Source organism: Epinephelus lanceolatus, chromosome 2 (genome assembly GCF_041903045.1).
Source record: "Epinephelus lanceolatus isolate andai-2023 chromosome 2, ASM4190304v1, whole genome shotgun sequence".
Classification (NCBI taxonomy): domain Eukaryota; kingdom Metazoa; phylum Chordata; class Actinopteri; order Perciformes; family Serranidae; genus Epinephelus; species Epinephelus lanceolatus.
Genome location: NC_135735.1, coordinates 4102060 through 4123422, shown reverse-complemented (window position 1 = coordinate 4123422; position 21363 = coordinate 4102060). Strand labels below are relative to the sequence as shown.

The following is a 21363-nucleotide window of genomic DNA, read 5'->3' as shown; positions in this document are numbered from 1 at the left end:
AAGTGAAGAAACTGTGTCGGTGTTGAATGATTTATTGAAATATTCTCTCCCATTTAAAACACCAGATGACGAGGAAAAGAGGTCATCTTTTAATGTCAGCTAACTGTTCATCAAACACTGCGTAACTCAACTTACATGATTTGATATAAAGAACGAGCGCAGGGTCGTCTGCCTGTTACTAACCTGTTTGCTGTACACCTTTGTTCAAACACACAGTGCATCCTCCCAGCTCGGTGCTCAGAGAGCCGCCAGAGGAAGTGTGCCTCTCTGCCTTGATAAAAGAAGAAGCAGCAAGTGTGCACCTTGTCCGCCCAGTCACGGTGCATCCAGGGCAACGTGGAAAAACAAGCTCTGACTTGTTAAGATGAATTGAACGGCTGTCAGACTCGATTTACGGTACGGAAAAATGAGGAGGAAGTAAAGGACAGATACAGCAGCTGCGACGGACATGTACCCTGCTTACCCTGTGTCCACTGCTATGAAGCTGAGGCTCTCCTCCTCTGACACTCTTATATTTTTGTGCACAGTTGTGTTCCCACATAAAGACGCATCTTTATTATCTTATTTTCAGACCCAAACTTCAAGGATCATGTCGTATGAACTCCATTTGACACGTCAGAGAAAAAAATATAAATACTGCTATAAATCCTGAATCACTTGTTTTGAATACATTTCAGGACCTGAAATACTTTTTTGGTGTACACGCACTGTTGCTTGTAACTTTTAAAATGACATGCTCCATTTCTTATTAGCTGGCTGCACCATTTTATAACACTATCTTGGTGTATTTGTTCTTCTTTTTCAGCACTTGTACCAGGGTTGTAAACATGGAGAGGCACTGTGGTTGCACTCAGGCCCTTGAGGATGGGGGGCCCTTATAGAGAGATTCAGATTGCTACCTGGAAATACCTCCTGTTCCTCGTGTTAAATGAAGGACTCATGTTAAAAATGGTGTAATTAAGCAACATCACAGTCGAGGTCATGCTGTTGTGCTGAATATCAGCCTGGCTGTGCCTATGACCCAATCACAGCCGTGCTGATATTCAGCACAACAGCACAACAGCACGACTGTGATGTTGCTTTTACACAACAGCTCTACAAGCGCCATTTATCAACAGTTAAAAGCGGCAAAAGGTTTTTGATTTGCTTGTTTATTTAAAGATATATTTGGCTCCACCAACACAAATAGTTCAGCAGCTGGACCGGGATGGGACTGATGCCAAGCAACACAAACAGTCCTGCACACTAGCTTGTTACTTTCAGTTTATACACATCACCACAGGACACCTACATTGTATTATGTAGGCTACATGTGTGTGTTTCCATTTATTTTGTGACCAGTGAAATCAGTCTGTTGACAGTCGCTTTGGTGGAACACGTGTGACGCAGATAAATTAACAGCTTGCGTTGTCTTCTGGTGTCATAGGAAATTCCCTGGAGCGTTACAGTGAAGTATTCAGGCTTCCCTCCATCCCTTTGTCCTTTTCTGACCGTTCACTATTTAACTTCATGGTTATTGGTTGTAATACGTTTAATTTTGTGGTGCAAAGTTTGTTATGACGACCCTGAATGTGGGCTTATCAACAATTAACATAATTAACGGCTCAGAACAGCTGTAAAATGGAGTGATACATGCAGAGCTAAAACCCCCAGTACTGTCATAAGATATATGATTGATATACAGTATATCTATCAATCTATATATCAACTGGAATGACTCCAGTCCAAACAAATTGCTCAGTCAGAACTACCTGTTGTATTATTTTCTATATATGCCCTCAAAAAGACAAATCCATACAACATGGTTTAATTTTCTAAAATAGTCAGTAGCGTTTTCTAACAAAATGATATACTTATTCAGCATAAAGTATAAAAACAAACATTCAATTAAACGACTAAGTTCTTATTTTCTTTGGTATTTTTGTCATTCGCAGACATGCAATGATGATTAGTGGGTAATATTTATGTTGATGCTGACTACTGTCAAGTTTCTTTTGGGTCATGTGACAAGATGATAAACATAAACATATGGGAGGTAGTTGAGGCACAAAATCTGTGCAAGCTCAGCGAGCGGTCACGCCTTTCAAACATAAAAGACACATTTCAATTTCAATTCCGTTTATAAAGCCCAATATCACAAATAACAATATGCCTCAGAGGGCGTTACAGCATACGACATCCCTCTGTTCTTTGGACCCTCGCAGCAGATAAGGAAAAACTCCCCATATCATTGGGAAATACTATATTGGCTATAAGCCTGATGCTGTGTGTGTGTGTACTTCAGAGCAACCATGGGGCCTGTCATAACGACCTTACGCCACTGGCTTGCATCACGGCTCGGCCGGATCTGACCAAAAGAAATCCATCACTAACCACTGAGACATTTTCTTTTTGAAGACAGTTTAAATATGAGGAGAACGTCATTGTGTTGCTATGTAATTTGAGCTGACTTTCTTTTTTAATTTTCTCAAAAACTGTCCAGTAAAATAACTTTATTCTTATATTTATTCATGTAATTTATGACATTTTCAGTGTGTGACAATATAATCAGAGCTGACTTTACCTGAACAGCAATGTGCAGTGAAGCTACCTAATATTGTACATGACCATCATGGGAACATTTTAAGTAGAAATTCATCATGCTTTTCAGCAAACCTATCACGCACACTTTTTTGACATCACGTATTCAACAACTGTACTCCTCCACAGCTGCACGTCACTTGGCTCCTGTGGGGCCGTGCTGTCTGACATCTACTGTGTGTAATGCACAGACTATGGAAAAGTACCTCACACAACCCCACTTCAAAAAATCCCAACAATCCCTTTACAGGAAATAAAACTTTCAGGAAGGTTTTCAAACACGACATAAAGCTGCAGTGTTGTTCAGTGATGCGGAAGATTTCTGTGCTGGAATACAACATTATTGTTAAAAACCTTTCACACGTGAAACTTTTCCACTGAGCCCGTCTGATCAGCGCCAACACTGTTGTTGCTTCATATGAAACACAATTACACAACTGCTGCTTCTCTCTGAACAGTTTCCTGGAACTACCTGTACAGGTTCCTGTACCAGTGCAGGTGTCACTGTGGTATGTGTTTTTATTTGTGCAGATCTTGGAATTAAAGTTTCAACAATTTATCAGTTGACTGACTTATTGGCATTGATGGGATGTTTTACATACTACTGTTTTCAGCGAAACACTCTGAGAGTGGTCGATGGCTACGCAGCCTTCATCAGTCACACAAGCCCCGTTTCCACAGCGCTGTTCAGTTCAGTACACATTTTTTCCATTTCCACTGTGAAAAGTTGTGGATGGTACCAACAGAAGCGTTCCTTAGCGTCCCCATGTTTGGTCCCCCCTCTGTTGGGGTACCTAGCACACAGATCTGGTACTAAAAGGTGGAGCTGTGAACACTGCAGTCTGATTGGTCAGTAGAGGACGGTCACTCTGCTCAGGGCTGAGTTGTGTCTGGTTTTGAGGCTCATGTAACCACTGTTCATACTGTGGAGAGTTTTATTAGTAAACTGTAACTATAAAATGAAAGGATGTTTTGCTGCCTCTCACAGCAGCTGGAGTTGCCTACGGGTTACATCTGTAACAGGAAACCGATGGAATTCGGGGCTGATGATGTTTTTATTCCCGCAGCTGTTCGCACCATTTTGGTATTCCTCTGTTTACCTACAGCAGCTGACGAGGGTGTGTCGTGAGCCTGAGCCGGTGTTTGCGCTGTAGTAGTAGGTATATATAGGGCTAGTACATCTTTTTCCTCACTAATAATAGCCTACTGGTTCTCTGTTGGAAACAGCCGATGAAGTTTTCGTTAGCCGTTGCTATCCTGCGCACCTGCACGGCGTGGTGATGAACTGTCTAATTGATTTCTGTTGGCGTGCTGTCTTGCGGGCCTGCACGGCGGAGTGATACTGGCCAGAAAATAGTCCCAATTGATAGCAAGGTCTGACGTAATGCGGGGATGTTTTAAAATTATTGAAATAGTCTAACAAAACACATGCATAATTTTTTGTAGCTTAAAACCTTTTGGTTACGTGTCCCCCGTACATCTTCAGAACTACTTTTTCTCCGGTAAGCTATGGGCCATTTCTCAGCATTTCACACAACTTCATGTCCAAAAACTTGAAAAACCTATCACTTTAAATTTCACTGTGACAACTTTGACTATTCCATTCATTTTTATAAGACAGACGCTTCAGGTTATGAGTGTATCTTCTATGTGAACTGTATATTTTCTAATCCTCTCATGGAGAAAAAAAAGTGCAGTGGAGCGTCGTTCCTGTGGGCTACAGCAACACTAAACCCCTGAGCTTGCCTGAGAAGGACTAAATGCACAAAGCTGCTATTTTTAAATATCCCATGAAGAGAGACTCTCACTGCAGCCTGTTCTATTTTGTTGTGAAAATGTGGGCGTGCAGCCTCGTTCTGTGGACGATAAACCAGGTGCAGACTTCCATCTGTGTCACCGCTGATGAGGAAATACAGCGAGTGCTGGACGGAGCAGTGAGTGACAACAACCCCACCCACATTTAAGAGGACTTTCTGAACAGACCGAGGGTCTAGGTACCATGTCTGAAGGCTTACTGCTGGTTCCAAAGGGACTGGACTGAAAGGGTTTGGTGGAAACGGGGCTTAGGAGACATACAACAATGACTGGAGCTGGAGGGTTGTGTTTAATGATCAGTGGGTTCAGCTCCAAAGAAAGCAGCAAGCATTACCTGGTAGCCTGGGTGACGGAGCCCCTCACATCTCCACACCAGTTGCAGGAGTCAGAGACTTTGAGCAGGTACTGGTAGTCTTTAAATATCTCATTGGGAGCACGGATGCCGTAAAACACTTTGTCATCATGGTCGACCTTCTAATAACACAAAAAACAACACACGCATTAAAGGAAACTCTGTCCTCTCTGATTCATACAGTCATTCCCCTTCATTACATAACGTGTCAGGTCAGGGTGATTTGAAGAAACGTGTGACTCACAGTGACGGTGATATTTTTCCTCTCTAGCTCCCCGAGAAAGGCTCTCCGTCTCTGAGCCTTCTGGTCCATTTCATCTTCCACCTTGTGGGCCACCAGTATGTAGTCAAATGTCCTCTGGTTGGACTGTTGAAAAACAAAACAGCCCCAGAGACATGTTTCCATTGTTAAGCAGCTCAAAGAAGTTTTATACCACAAAAAACAAAACACATTACATCACAGACAGACATCAAGATGGTGCTGCGAATGGCGCATTGTTTTGTTTTATGGTCAATTCAGTTTGTTCAAAAACAAAAGTGCTGCATTTATATTTTTATTCAGTGTGTTTTCACAATGTGTCAAACTCTGTGTGAAACCCTCTTTTACTGTTAGACATCATCAGTCTGTGATGTCTGACACGTTGAAAGACCAACAGTTCCCACAAGCACATCCAGAAGATAAAAAACTAGATGCTGGACAAGAGAGCCTGCACACTAGACTATGGTCCCATAAATGTTTAATTAATTTACCACTGAGGTGATATTTCGAGCTACATGCCCTTCTTCATCTGTGACACACTGAAAGAGAAATAATATTCTCAGCGGTCCAACACTGATGCAGGTGATAACTGCCCTGCAACAACTACACACCTGCTGTATCTTTTTAGTTAGCAAACTAGTCTCCCCTCATCCAGTAAGTCAGCTGAGCTCTGTCCCAGGAAGCAGGTTCATGCCACTACACCAGCGCTCAGTAACACCTGTGGTGCTGCACCAGGTGCTGATACAGTCGATGTAGATCCACATTCCAGATTATCATCAGCAAAATAAAACCCAGCTTGTGTTACAGCAGTGAGCACACCTGACAGACCCATTCGGCTAGATACAAGGTGCAAATGAGACGGCTGAGCTGAACGAGCTCACTGTGATGCAGGGACTTAAAGATAAAACAGTCTGTTCATGTGTGACGACAGGCAGGTTTATCTGTCAGACACAGAGTCAAAGGATCCTCTCATACCAGCAGATATATTCTGTTTGCATGTTCCTGATGATGAGGTCTAGTTACCTTGTTCATGTATGAAAAGTTCAGAGACGTGGGTTCTTACCACTGAAGGAAGTAAAGGCTCACTGGCGTAACCGTCCTTTGGTCGTTCCCACAGCTCAAAGCTTTCCTTTAACACACACACACACACACACACACACACACACACACACACACAGATAAGGTGTTTACCACACTGACTTCACAGTGTCATATTACAGATAACTATTTAAATCCAGATGTGTTCAGAACATTCAGTTAAAGTGAAACGATAACTTTTGCCAGATAAAAATAACACATTCTTCCACCTAGAAATGAAAATATAAATTCCTAATAAATAAAACACACTGCTGATCAGTTCAGGTCACTCAGGTGTTTGACTACTATGGTCTCATCTGGAGTCTCACACAACAAGATAAAACTGTTTTAGAATGTTTCATCCATTGGTGCTGGTTATTTATATTATTGTGGCGTATTGATTATGAATACAGTCCATCTGATGCTGGTTTTGTTTCATCACTGTAGCCAGTATCTCACTATCACTATCCTCATTCAGATTTTAAGAAGCTACAAATTATATTCAGCCACAAAATAAGTCTGAAAAGCTGCAAATCAGGACGGAAGCACAGAGAGTTGTTGACTAGAGATGATACACCGTCTCATGGTGGTCACTTCCTGTCAACGTTACAGATCAGAGGCACAGAGAGTTGTTGACTAGAGATGATACACCGTCTCGTGGCGGTCACTTCCTGTCAACGTTACAGATCAGAAGCACAGAGAGTTGTTGACTAGAGATGATACACCATCTCATGGTGGTCACTTCCTGTCAACGTTACAGATCAGAAGCACAGAGAGTTGTTGACTAGAGATGATACGCCGTCTCATGGCGGTCACTTCCTGTCAACGTTACAGATCAGAAGCACAGAGAGTTGTTGACTAGAGATGATACGCCGTCTCATGGTGGTCACTTCCTGTCAGCGTTACAGATCAGAAGCACAGAGAGTTGTTGACTAGAGATGATGCACCGTCAATCTAATTGACTTGGTGTGAACCAGCAGGTTTTTACAAAGTTGCAGAACGGCACATTGTAAGTAGTCGCATGTTTCAACTCGTCTCATCGCAAATCTTTTTGTCTGAACTGTGCTTAAGAAAGACAGACTTATTTTGTGGCTGAATATAATTTGTAGCTTCTTAAAATCTGAATGAGGAAGTGACCACCATGAGACGGTGTATCATCTCTAGTCAAAAACTCTCTGTACTTCGTTCTGATTTGCAGCTTTTCAGACTTATTTTGTGGCTGAATGTAGCTTCTTAAAATCTGAATGAGGATAGTGATAGTGAGATACTGGCTACACTGATGAAACAAAACCAGCATCAGATGGACTGTATTCATAATCAATACGCCACAATAATATAAATAACCAGCACCAATTCATCAGTCAATGAGAATGTGTGTGTGGGCGGGGCATAAGCACATACAGCCAGCAGCAGCAGTGACCCACCGTCTGACACGGCACACCGTGAGGACGGAAACAGAGGGCTCGGCGGTCATTTTGACTTGACCAGTGGACGTCACTACAAGCTGATTGGCTGTTGAAACAGGTGACGTGCTTTACGTTCTAAAACCAGCCGCCAGCAGTTTGACCAGCTGACGTTCTAAAACGATTTTGTTTCATCGTGAATCTTTGGTCTGAACTGAACTTTACACGGTTGGCTGCAATCTGCAACCTCAACGCCAAATGCCAATAAATTCCACACACTACACCTTTAACATAAACGCTTTTGAAAAATGATTCACATATCAGTTAATTTTTCTATCAGTGATGTTAGGCTAACAGTAAACACGATGCAGTTTAACAGCAGCACAAAATACTTCCTCTGAAATGATCATGAACACAAACTGTTTATAACTTTACAGCCCTCATGAGGGGAGGATTTATGTCACGCCTGTTGTATCAGACTGCATTACTTTGATCAGGAGGACCATATAAACTGGACTCTGTGAGTGGCGTATGTGAAAAGATCTGTAATCACTACTGATAAGTCTGATAAATCTTCATTAATCCTTCTGGTTGTTTATGATTCTTCTAAATAACATGTTTTCACAGCTCTGATGAGCCGCTGCTGCAGCAGCTCAGAATCTGTGTGCTCCTCTCTAACAGACGTTCAGCAGCCTGCAGGTCCGGACCTGCCCGACATGCTCAGCCTCTCATGTCTGTTGTCTCCTGTGGTCTTCCACCTTCACACTCCACCTTGTTCTGCGAAACTCGGCTTACACCTGTCAGTGCCCTCACAGTATTTACAGCATAGACAGGTCGACCGATAAGCTTAGTTTCTATTCCTGGAGAGCAGAGAGATAAAGGATCGAGATACCACAGTGAACCTTCCACATGGGCGTAACCTCCACTGCTCCAAGTGATAAACAGGTTTCACTTCTGACCCACTGAACCCCCCCCCCCACACACACACACACACACACACACAGCCTGATTTTCACACTCAGTATCTGATCAATCAGTTTGTTGGTCAACTGAAATTTACTCCACAAACAATTTTGATGTCTGATTCATTGTTTAAACAATGGTTGACACATTCTTTGGTTCAGCTGAATATTTCATGTCTCTTTGGGGTCTGTTTGTTATTTATGAGGGGGAGGGGGGGTGCAGAAAGGAAGAAGCAAGTCAAATAATTTTTAAGCTCTTAGGGGGACTGGTGTTTTTTATTTTGGCCTCATCCCGGTCTCACTCCGATGTCGTCAAAATCTGATGCTTGGACAGTGACTTCCTGTGCTCGACGCTAACGAAAAAGCCGTCCTTCAATGACGGCATGATACGCAACTGGTCAGCGGCGTCAGGGGAAAACGCGACAGGACAAGACTGAAAGTTAAGGTGGCGAAATTGCGAGTAGGGTGGGCGGGTCCAACAAAAACCAACTATCAACCAGGAGAGCTGTGTTCATGTCCTGTAAGAATTTAAAGCCAAATACTGTTCTTTTTTACCTAAACCTAAACGCTATGTGTTGTGTTGAAGGAAAAAAACATCAGTTTGCGGTGTTGTACCGACGTAGTGCTTTTATTTTGAAAGAGACTGTATGCAATCTGTACATTTCCTGTGAAAACAGAAGTGTATTTTGAAAGATGACAGTAAGAGAAGTTTCTGGACGTGGAGAGTCCATGAGCAAACATCAATACGTGATGAGGTCAGAGTGAGAATGTGTCGCTTGAACACATTATGTGGGGCGAATGCGTCACTTAGAAAAAAGAAAATCGGACCTTAAAATAGATAGATAAATAGATATTTCATCAAAAATCACCTCATTTTCCGTCTCATTTAAAATTTGGCCAAAACTAAAACTGTTTGCTCAAACTAACCAGCAGGACGAGCAACTCCAGGATTTCATCTTCAACTTTTAACTTTCAAACATCAAAGGGAAAGGTTTAAAAATCTAATAACTAATTCATGGTGGAGGGAGGGTTATCACCTGCTCCTCTGATAAATAAAGAACAGTCCCTTAGTCTTCTATGACATTAACCTGGTTAATTTTGGACTGCTGGACTCAACAAGACATTTGAAAATCTCACTTCTGGCTTTTAAAAGTTGTGATCATCACTTGTCACTGTCTTATGACATTTTATAGACCAAAATAATCAGCACGTTAATAATGACAGTAACCATTTGCTGCATCTTTAATCTACTTATTTCACCACAAACTTTATGAAGCAAAAGTATGAAATATCACATCTGGGGTCAGACACCGATGTAAAGTAGAAACAGGACATTTGCTACAGATATTTTGGAACTGCTTCAGGATTAAACGTCACTGAAACTGTTGAGAATCGACTCACAAAAACCTGTTTGTTCCTTTCAGGTGATGAAACCTCAGCAGAGACACTGAAAGTGTACTGCACCTCTGACTGCACGTGATTCCCCTCTAACTGACAAAGGCTGAGAGGCTGTGAGTAGTGCTGATCGCAACCAGTGGAAAATTCTCCTGGTCAGAATTTCTTCAGTGTAGTTAAAGAGCTTTTCAGCAGGAGCCAAATCAAAAACAAACGGGCCAGGTGATAAAGCTGGTAAAACACTGAATAAAGCAGCTTCACATTAAAAATCAGTGTCTCTCTGAAGCTGGTTGGCATGTCAGAGACATGTCGGAGCCCAGCACCTGCTGATGTGTGATCACATTTTATCTCTGATAACTTAAGAACCAGAAGGTCATGAGGTTTTTAGTGGGATTAAAATTATCTGGAGATAATTATTCTCCTTCTCTCCAACACAAATGGTAAAAACACTGAATAAAGCAGTTTAACATTTAAAAAAAACAGCTGCTCTGGTTGCAGTGGGCAGCTAACTACAGTAAGGCAGTTGAAAGAAAAGTGAATGGCCCTCTCTGGAGCAAGTGTTTGTTTTTTCCGTTCTGGGAAACTGTAGAAACACGGCAGTGCAACATGGTCATCGCCTTAAAAAAAGCATTTGAAGACTCTTTTATTTAAACAAGCATTTGGTTAAATGTGGGTTTTTTGGTTGTCTAAATCTATGCACCTTTGCTCATATGTTTTGTCGTTGTTTTAATTTATTGTGAAGCACTTGGTTTTTACCTGTGAAAGGTGCTATATAAATAAAGTTTACTTACTTACTTACTTAAACGAGGACCTGCTCCCTATGAAGATATAAATGGCTCATTCTAAGGCAGCGATATTCAACTTGCTTTGCCCAGAGACCACGTTTTCAAAAAGACAGGGGCCAGTCGCAGCAGCCCTGCATACGTCAGGAGTACGCAGGGATGTTTCAAGGATTTGAGGACATTCGGGGTTTCGCTTGAGACACTGTGGAGGGCTCCAGGTGGATCCCTCCCTCACACTTTTTTAATAAACAGGCTCCATCTTGATGCTTTTTATGCGCTCTGGCATCAAATTACATTAAAAGTACAGAATAAACTCCAGTGTAAATTAAAAACAATTTTCATTTTGAGTTAGAAAATGGTCGGAGGGCCGACCAACACTAATAAAAACACAGCAATTCTTGTTTTTAAGGTGAGTTGAATTATTATATTATTTCTACCAATATATCCCTCTAAATCCAACACACTGGACCTTTAAAAGATTTAAAAAAATAAAAAATAAATACATGTTTGTGGAGTTTTCAAGCATCTCACATGAAATATTCTTACTCTTTACAACTCTTTAACTGAACTGAACGTTCATTGTGTGTTTCCTGCTGTGTGAGACAAAATATTATTTTACCCAAACAGATACATCCATGTACATTAAAGCAGCATTCCTACATTTACATACATCTCCAGACTGTTTACTGTCACAGCTGAGTGCATCACACTGTTTTGCCTGTAAGCCGCAGGCTGCAGAGCAACACGTGACTCTAACTGTTGTGGAGTTTAACCAGTCTATGTGTATAACGCATAAAGCAAACAACACCTGTAAACTGTAAACTTGTGTTAGCTTCACTGTCAGCTGGAAGCTCCACATTCACACACACAGCACACACAGCTGCCTGCAGGACCCCAGCACATAGACGGACCCAGGACCAGACTCAGCTCAGTGTTTACCTCGGGTGACTTGAAGAACATGTTGAAGTCGTTCCGGTGTTGATGTGAAGTTCGGTCACAGAGAAATACTTCCCAGGGGAAAATACCGGTACATGTTCCCTCGCGCAGCTGTGCCGGGCCTCATTAACATTCCGACATCATTAAAACCAACCAATCAAAAGAAGAAACATTAAACATGGACCTGATCAATAACTCTGAGCCTCGCTTCACTTCCGCATATCGACAGGTCACTGCTGAACCCTGTCTGTACGCGCGCGTACAGGTAAAGTCTCAGGTAAAGGTGTGCCTTTTCACCTGCAGCCGCTGACGTCACACACCAAGAGGAGACAGGACCATGTTGCGTTCACGTTCCGTGTGAAAAATGGGAAATACATTATGTATGATGGAGTCAGGTGAGTGGAACAGGTGAGTCAGGTAAAGTGGGTCAAATAAGGTTTTACATCTTGAGCTCTTTAAACATTTGCAGCCAGTCACCTTATATGTTCATGCATGTTAATACAGATGTGCTCTACATGACAACAATCATTTAGATTGGCCTGACATAACTGGGAAGGGTTAAAGAAATCACTGGTCCCAGAAGTTCCCATTAAAAGCCATGTGGCATGTTGATTTCCTCATTGTGGTAATACGAGTTCTGCAGCTGGAACAGTAAGAGTATAACAGCGAGAATGGTTTCACTTAACTTTTTATGGGAAAGGGTTTTAAGTGAGTACTTAATACATTCAGGTAAAATGGGACACTTTTCCTGAAGTGAAACCTGCATGTCTTTAGACTACCAGGTGCCATAAAATCATGACTTATAGTATTGTGTGCCAGTCTGTAATATTACAGAAACCTTTTAGTATTTTTGTAACTTTTGTATTTTTAAAATCTCTTTTATTGATAGTCAATCTATTAACTTCTTTTATTATCTATAGATTCCTTTATTCCACTGAACTCCTTGGCATATATATATATATTTTTTTAATTTAACCTTTATTTAACCAGAAAAACTATTTTCAAGAGTGTCCTGGCTGAGACAGGTAGTATGGAGTTAGATTTGTGTCCTCCTCCTTTCACTGAACATGTTTTCATTGTCTGGCACGAGAGTTTGAACAGAGTTTGACAGGTGAGCATTACTGTATGTCTGCAGCTCCTTGTATGTGGAATCTTCTGCAGAAGGACTTAAAGTTGCTCTCATTGGTTCCTCTCAGATTGTACACAGTCTCCTATATGCCAATGTCACAGTGTATTTTAGCTGGTCTTTGTAATCATGTATAGTTGTCATTTGTTTATGGTTCACCTCTAGCATATGTTAACATACTTTTTGGCTTTTCTTCCTTTTATATTGCTTATTTTACAGCTGTATATCTTTTATTTTGTATTTTCGTTCTACGTCGTCTGTTTGTAACCTTATGTTATGCTGCCTGTCTATGGAGTTAGATTTGTGTCTTTATTACATGCGAGAAAATAAATGATATGAGAGAAAAAAAATATTTGAGAAAAATGTTTTCACACTGATAGCAAAAAAATAATAATATTTGAGACAAAAAAAAGTTTTGAGAGAAAGTATTTTGTCATAGAATATAAAAAAAAGAGATTTAAAAAATTATTTCCGAGAGAAAAAAAAAACTCTCTCTCAAAAAACTTTTTTTTACTCTCCAATATTTTTTTTTTTTTTGCTATTATTCATCATCTGTGTCATCATCTTACCCAAACATTGGAGTCTCCGCTCCCAAATAACATTTCTATGCCGCATCTATGCCGGTGGATGGTGGATGAATGATTCAGTTGAATTTGACTCCCAAGACGATCCTCACCCAGCTGTCAATTCGATTGAGACTGGCCAATAGGAATGTGGCCCCGCTCATGACATTATTTTCGCAGCGAAAGCAAAATCCTGACACAAGAGCAAAGACTTAGGTTTTGAGAGAGAGAAGAAAAATGTTTTGAGAGAAATTTTATTTTTGAGAGAAAATGTTTCACACTGATAGCAAAAAAATAATATTTGAGAGTAAAATAAAGTTTTTCAAGTCAAATATTATTATTTTTTGCTATCAGTGTGAAAACTTTTTCTCTCAAATATTTTTTTTCTCTCATATCATTTATTTTCTCGCATGTAAAAAAGACACAAATCTAACTCCATACATCCCCTCCACCTCCCGATGACACAACCAGCTCATAAACTGTGTTCCCTTAGAAATGTTGATACACTTTTGAAATGTGCAAATGTTAACAGGGTTTGCAGAAATGTAGAAGGCTTTGCAAATCCAGAATTTCTCCGTATGCAGATGCGCTAAACTGTTAATGTTCTCTTGAATGTCACTTGTCAAAGAAAAATCTTTACCTACAACATAACTTTGAACGCAACTTTACAGGCTACCAGCTGTATTTATACTTCATCAGTAACAGTGTGATCGTCTGAATGACGCTCATGCAGTGAACATCTCACGACATGAAACCAGCTTTCATCACCTTCCATCACTTAGAAAACACCTCGACATGCAGTCACTGAGACGCTGTGTTTGTTCCATGAAGCAGATTCACTCAGTGATCCGCGGTAACACCTGGAGCAGGAGTGTTTACATCATCCAGGTCAGGAAGGATCAGTTTTTTCAACAAAGCTGCTTTCTGGAAGCTGTACCTGAACACACCTCACACTTTGTTTGAGTTATTAGAAAGCAACAGGTCTGTTTTTATGGAGGAAATCCACTTTATGCCTTGTTATGTGTTTGTAACCATGTCAGCAAACAGCAGAGGGTTTTAATCCCATCTGACATGAATGCAGCACGAGGTCAAAGGTCACGGCATCATTTTCCTGTGTCCTAACACAATAGATAAATGAGAAGACTTCACAGTGTCGATAACCTGATCGTCCTCTGACGCCATGATGCAAACTGCCTCTATAAAGCAACAGCTGCTGAGTGAGAGTGCAGTAACTGATGTGTGTGTGATATGCAAACAGGGACTGATTAGAGACACTTAACCAAAGCAGCAGCAGCAGCAGCAGCAGATCTGGGCCAAACTTTAATTGTTGATAAGGAGTTTTTGCATTTAAAAGGCGCACAGGACAACCCACAGCATGCTGGTACTGTCCCAGTGCAACCAGCTGTAGCTGTCTCACAGTGTTCACTTTATTAGGTACACCTGCCAGAATGGGCTCAGATGTTGTGCTCTTTTTAAATGTAACAAAGGGAAATGTTTTCAAATGTAATTCTATTTATACATTTATATTTTTATGATTACTGGTTTATTCATTATTAAAATGCACCCTGTGTGTCAGTGGTTGATTATCTTGTTCTCGCACACAGATGACGCCATACACAGTCCTGCCAATGGTCTTACATCATTCCACTGGTGCACAGGTGTATCAACAAACACTGAGATAAAGAAGACTGCAGTTTTTCTTTGCATATGTTTTATGAAAATATGGTCCATGCATATGTTACCTCTAGGCGGGATTACCATAATTCCCTATTATCAGGTGGCTCAAACAAGTCTTTGGAAACACTCCAGCTGATCCAGAATGCAGCGGCATGTGTACTGAAGGGAACCAAGAAAAAAGATCTCCTGTTTTAGCTTCTCTGCATTGGCTCCCTGTAAAATCCTCCGTCACATCTTAGAGAGCTCATAGTGCCATATTATCCCACCAGAACACTGCGCTCCGAGAATGCAGGGTTACTCGTGGTCCCTAAAGTATCTAAAAGTAGATCACTTCCTGTTGCGGTCCGGGAGGCAGACACCTTCTCCACATTTAAGACTAGACTTAAGACTTTCCTCTTTGATAAAGCTTATAGTTAGGGCTGGCTCAGGCTTGCCCTGTACCAGCCCCTAGTTAGGCTGACTTAGGCCTAGTCTGCCGGAGGACCCCCTATAATACACCGGACACCTTCTCTCCTTCTCTCTCACGTCCTACTGCATGTCACTAACTCGGCTTCTTCTCCGGAGCCTTTGTGCTCCACTGTCTCTCAGGTTAACTTCTATTGCAGTGGTGCCTGGATAGTGTGACGTGTGGTTATATCATATGTCATATATCTTACTATATAATGATGAAAACTCTGTGTGTGTGTCTGTTCCACGTTTTTCTCCTCACTGACTTGGTCAATCCATGTGAAATTTGGCACAGTGGTAGAGGGTCATGGGAGGATGCCAATGAAGCAATATTACATCAATTGGCCAAAGGGGGGCGCTATAGCAACCAATTGAAAGTGCAAACTTTGAATGGGCATATCTCATGCCCCGTATGTCGTAGAGACATGAAACTTTGCACAGAGATGCCTCTCCTCATGAGGAACACATTTGCCTCAAGAACCCATAACTTCCGCTTATATAGATTTTCCACCATTTTGAATTTTTTGAAAAACACTTCAAATGGATCTCTTCCTAGGAAGTTTGAGCGATCTGCATGAAACTGGGTGAACATAATCTAGGGACCAATATCTAAAGTTCCCTCTTGGCAAAAGTTGGAAAACTTACTAAAACTGAGCTCCTATAAGGCAATGAATATTGCGGAGGGCGTGGCTCATCACATAAAGGTGTATAACATCTCAAGGGTTTCACCCATCACCACACAACGTTGTAGGCATATGACCACACATAATCTGAGGGGACCCCTCCATTATTGACCCCATCAAACAAAATGGGGGCGCTAGAGAGCTCATTTCTTATCTCGGCCTAATAGTCATATGGATTTTTACTAAACTTGGTAGATATGTAGAACAGGATGCCTCAAGGTGACTGGAGAAATTTAACTCTAATTGGTAACTGGGTGGCGCTATAACAACAGAAAAATGCTTCAAAATGGCTAAAATGTGACCGATCGCTGTGGCTCCCCCTGTGGACCAATGTTGGTGTTTTCTAATTTGTGGTATGACTAAGTCATGGTATGGTATGCTGTACATAATCACGGAAACTGTCAGTGTGTCATTCTGTCAGTCAGTCATTCTGTCTGTCCCACGTTTTTTTACTCACTGACGTGGTCAATCTATGTGAAACTGCACATAGGCATTGAGGACTGGCATAGGTAGAAGGTGACAAAGCTACCAATTGGGATGGACTAGTTAATATATAACAACACATTGTACCACAACGACTGTTACCAGTATATTATTACTAAAATTAATGTTGTAGCTATTGTCATTAGTGCTTGCTGTGTGTCTCTTTCTGTCTCATTGTGTCATACGGATTACTGTTAATTTATGTTGATCTGTTCTGTACGACATCTATTGCACGTCTGTCCGTCCTGGAAGAGGGATCCCTCCTCAGTTGCTCTTCCTGAGGTTTCTACCATTTTTTCCCCCGTTAAACGTTTTTTTGGGGAATTTTTCCTTATCAGCTGTGAGGGTTCTAAGGACAGAGGGATGTCGTATGCTGTAAAGCCCTGTGAGGCAAAGTGATATTTGTGATATTGGGCTTTATAGGATAGAGATACATTAAACATACTTGTTAGACCTTGATGATTCACACAGTGCGCTTTAATGACAAACACTGAATATAAACAACTTTTGTTTATTTTTAAGAAAACTCCTTCAAGATGGTGGTGAGGACAGTTATTATTTTCAGTTTGCACAAAACGTTCACCTGCTAGATCTAAACTAAAACAAGAAAAATGAAATAAGGAGAAATAGCGACAGGTTCAAATTCCCACACTGGTTCTAATTTCCCTCCCCAGTGTGAACAGCTGAGGGTAAACAGGATGTGACACTCACTGTCCTCATGTTGTCTTTTATTCAAAATCTAAAAACATTTTCACATCTATCTTTCAGGTTGATTTGGATGACACTGACAATCCCTAAGCCTCGCCCCTCACTTACTGTTGCTAACCCGTAATCTTTAATTTTCAGCACATTTACAGTTTACAATCACAACAGCAGATTTACCATCAAAATGTATCATTATTTTCAACAGTGCGTCTCTGATTTCACACAGGACCAACTTTTCACTTCTCACTGACGACTGTTGATGCTGCAAATGAAAACTGACACTGCAGCTAGCCAGTGAAGCTAACGTTAGCTCCATGAGTAGGGGGAAAACACTCCTCCAGCTGACTTTTTTAAATGTTTCTGGGGGAGCTGGGTGTGGGTTGGAGGTGACACAGGCAACTTTGTACTAGAGAGGGAAGCAAACAGTCTCTGAGCCTGCTGCTGAGTTACTCGTCTGGTGTCTGAGACCAGATGAGGTGTTTGAGAGCTGATCAGTTGTCCTCCTGCCCTGTGCTCTTCCTGTAGTTCTTACGCTTGCTCTTCTTGAAGGAGGTAAACGTGGGGTTGAGCTCTTCTATCTTCTCCGCCTCCTCCTCATCTTTCTCTCTCTGCATTCGTTTCTCGTCCTCTGGTTGACCCACATCTCCCCTCATGTCTTTGTCCGCATCTCTTGCTCTGTCCTCAGCCTCTTCTACATTCTGGTCTGTCCTCCTTTCTCCAGCCTTCTCTTTCTCCCTGCCCACCTCCCTTTCATCCTCCTCCTCCAGATGACTGAGGCGTGTTTCCTTCTCTTTGCCTCTGACAGCCGACGGCTGATCAGCAGGTTGTCCCTTCAGCAGCCTGCTGGGTTTGGAGAAGATCATCTTCTGCTCAATGTCACAGGAGGAATCACTCCTGCTCTCCTGCGGCTCCTTCCTCTGCTGCAGACTGGACAGGAAGTGGTGAGCCGCCCTGCTGTTGCCCTGATCGCTGGTCTCTTCCACATCTTCCAGACTGTAGTGGGTCCAGCGCTCAGGGTGCACCAGGTAGTCCGGGACTCCTCTCTTCTTTGCTGGTGTGGGGCTGCTGGGCGGAGGATGGCTCGTCTTCCTGCTGGGAGGTGGAGGAAGAGGCCGAGCAAACACCCCATCTGTAGCTTTCTCCTGGCTCAGAGCGGAGGAGGAGGCCAGCCGGGAAACACTGTCCAGGCATTCAAAGATGCTGTGGCTGCGGTCTGAGAAAGCAGAGCTCCCTCCTTTCAGACTGAAGGCACTCAGAGCTCCAAGTCCAACAGCTGGAGCAGAGATCTGAACCTCCTCGCCATCATCGTCATCATCATCCAGCTCTGGGTCAAAGGGAGCAGTGAGGAGTCCCTCCTCAGGCTCTGATTCATCACTGGCTGACAGCTCGTCTACATCATCATTGTTGTTTATCTTCTCGCTGCGGTCACTGCCATTTTTCTGATCACACATTTTAACAAGGCTCATCAGCTCAGCTAAATCGATAACCTGGTGAGAGAAGAAGAGGGTACATACATAAGTATACACCACCAAATCGCAGTGATACAGAAACGTCCCTATGTGCATATGCAATTTATAAAACAGAACCAGGCTTACACACAGCTCTATAAATCTGATGAAATATATGTGCGTACCATGTTTGTGCTCCTGTTGTAGCCTCCATGTTGTCTTTGTTGGTCTGCAGACTCACTGGCTCACACTGCCACTCTGGGGTTGATCAGTCTGAAATTTAAAGCAAGAACATGAAATCATTTCAACAAACCAAACACCGAAGACTGAATTACACAGCTTTTAACTCTTGTCTAAGTTCCACCAAGTGTGGTGTGCAGACAGATTTTAGCGGCCCTCTGCATGTCTTCCAACACTGTATGATTAACACAATGTTGGTTAATCACAGATCACTTTAATTTTTTTTGTTTGACCTCACAATGGCAGGACAGTCACACAGTTTGCAGGCGGAACTAATGTGCGTTCATAAACAGACAGTAAACAAGCACATGAGGAATTACCCTAGACTGGATATTTCCTTCTAGATAGCAGACCTGGTAAATTGACTGCACTTGTGTAGCGCCTTTCTAGTCTTCCAACCACTCAAAGCTCTTTCACACTACATCACATTCACCCATTCACACACTGGTGGCCAAAGATACCTTACATGGTGTCAGTAACCATTCACAAGGTCTCACACTGATGGGGCAATTGGAAGCAATTCAGGGTTCAGTATCTTGCCCTATCAGTATTTTGACATCGACAGGTGGAGACTGATCGAACCACTGATCGAACCACCAATCTTCCGGTCAGTGGACAACCCGCTCTACCTCTGAGCCACAGCTACCCCATAGTCACATAGGGCCATGGCCACAGGCTCAAGTGCGAGGGCCGCTGCTTTCAGGAAAGTTGAATACTTATTTACCTAGAGATGAAACAGTTGCATTTTTGTCATTTGTATGTGATTTTTTTTCTAGCACATGATGCAAGAAACATCAAGACGCTGGCTCTGCAGGTATTTTTTTACATTATCTAATCTGGCCCCCATTTAAAAAAGTTTGGACACTCCTGCCTTAAATGATCCTTCTCAGCCTTAACACTCACACTTTGAGCTTTAACCTTAGGGGAGCACTACAGACAAGTAAAAAAGTGCACAGAAAGTAGAGATGTACAATCCTTTTTTGGGTCTAATTTGAATCTTTAATTACTGATTATCTGTTGATACTGAGTCATCTCACATACTTATATTTACTTGAACAGGTAGTTTGGATCGTTATAAGTTGAGGTGTGTGAGGTTCTTATCCATAGTCAGTGTATTATATGCAAGATGTGAGTCGGCATGACCCGCAGTGTGCTGCTGTGGATAAGATCAACAACAAAATGTATTTAGGCAACCTAAAAAAATCGGTATCAGTGTAAGTGTACGCAATATTTGATATATTTTCACCACCTTACCTTACAGCCAGACAGCAACTTCCAACAGTTAACTGGAGCTGTTGTGTCGCTCTCTTCAAAGCCAGAATCCATTGATAAAAACAGTGATTTAACGTCACTGAACACAGGAGCTGCTTCTGAATCTGCACCTTACTGCTATGACGGGGCTAATGGGGTTTAGCTTCTGTAACCCTGAACACAAGCGCGCGGGTGAAGTAGAATAAGTTGTGGAAATGATGTGCGCAACATCTCCCGCGACAACATCACAGACACACCATAATGTGAGAAGTAAATCTGCGAGAGGGACATAGCTTTCTGTGGTGCAGCATGAAACCACAGACTGTAGCATGAATCGTTAGCATGCTGACGCTAGCGGCTACCTGACGTGGTGATGCGCGCCGGTAAAAGAGCTGTGCGTCGGTTCCGTTAAACCACATCTCGTGGCGGACATATTACAACTTCGTTTCACATACTTAACCTTTATAATAAGAAATCAGTCAGTTAATTCACCATATTTTACCTTATGGTTGTTTCCAAGACCCGGAAACGTTTCACCAAAACACTTCCGTCTGCTTCTTCTTCTGTCATCAGTGCCTCAGGTTTGACTCAGACTACTGCTGCCCCCCAGTGGTGACAAGATGTGGTTGCAACAGACAGTTTGTATAATGCAGCAAACATATAAATATGTGCGCATTTTCAAATTGTTCCTGTATTGTTATTATTATTATTATTATTATTATTATTAATAAATAAAATTAAAAAATTGTCACAGTTCTTTACATATTTTCATTATGGAATGGTATACTGGAGAATGTGCCTTGGGGAGAGAGGTAGGCTTTGCATCTCAAATTTTTTCTTACTAATAAAAGGAGAGAAGTTACATTTAAAATAATTCTGACTGCTAATTTTGTAAACGTTCAGTCGAAACTGTTTCACATTTGTTTTGGATTTATTTTGGTCAGACATTCTAATGTTCGTCTAAACATACACAAACACATCCACAAATGCAAACCATTATTTCCTATATCCAAGAATGAATTCAATGAATATATTGGTGCCATTAAATATTCAAAAAACTCTAAAGCTACAAGGACTGTGCCATTATATGCAGCCTTTGTGACCTCCCAGGACTGATGTTGGAGCATCTTTGACTGAAGCTGGTGCTGTGATCGAATCTATTAAAGCCTTGTTAACCTT

At 41.8% G+C, this 21363-nt stretch overlaps 2 protein-coding genes across 4 annotated transcripts in view; both read right to left on the bottom strand.

The window, feature by feature from the left end:
• ano9b (anoctamin 9b) overlaps nucleotides 1-11841 on the bottom strand; it is a 36045-nt gene extending 24204 nt beyond the window's left edge. Inside the window, exons 1-4 of one of the 2 annotated variants that reach the window (XM_078173507.1) lie at nucleotides 11565-11841; nucleotides 6070-6135; nucleotides 4992-5114; nucleotides 4730-4869 (exon numbers count right to left, since the gene is read on the bottom strand). In XM_078173507.1, the coding sequence (XP_078029633.1) occupies nucleotides 4730-4869; nucleotides 4992-5114; nucleotides 6070-6135; nucleotides 11565-11585 (350 nt within the window). In that variant the 5' untranslated portion in view covers nucleotides 11586-11841. The remainder of the gene's footprint in view (nucleotides 1-4729; nucleotides 4870-4991; nucleotides 5115-6069; nucleotides 6136-11564) is intronic. The other variant, XM_078173508.1, reaches the window with a different exon arrangement.
• A 5158-nt stretch (nucleotides 11842-16999) lies between these two features.
• Nucleotides 17000-20774, bottom strand: tssc4 (tumor suppressing subtransferable candidate 4). Of its 2 annotated transcripts, none has more exons than XM_033628051.2 (3): nucleotides 20687-20774; nucleotides 18879-18966; nucleotides 17000-18732 (listed from the first exon to the last, which is right to left on the bottom strand). In XM_033628051.2, exons 2-3 carry the CDS (start codon nucleotides 18879-18881, stop codon nucleotides 17737-17739), a joined length of 999 nt encoding a protein of 332 aa, XP_033483942.2. In that variant the 5' UTR covers nucleotides 18882-18966; nucleotides 20687-20774; the 3' UTR covers nucleotides 17000-17736. The 2 variants fall into 2 exon arrangements, with proteins under 2 accessions (XP_033483942.2, XP_033483952.2); XM_033628061.2 differs by having other exon boundaries at nucleotides 20188-20722.
• Between the last annotated feature and the right edge of the window lie 589 nt (nucleotides 20775-21363).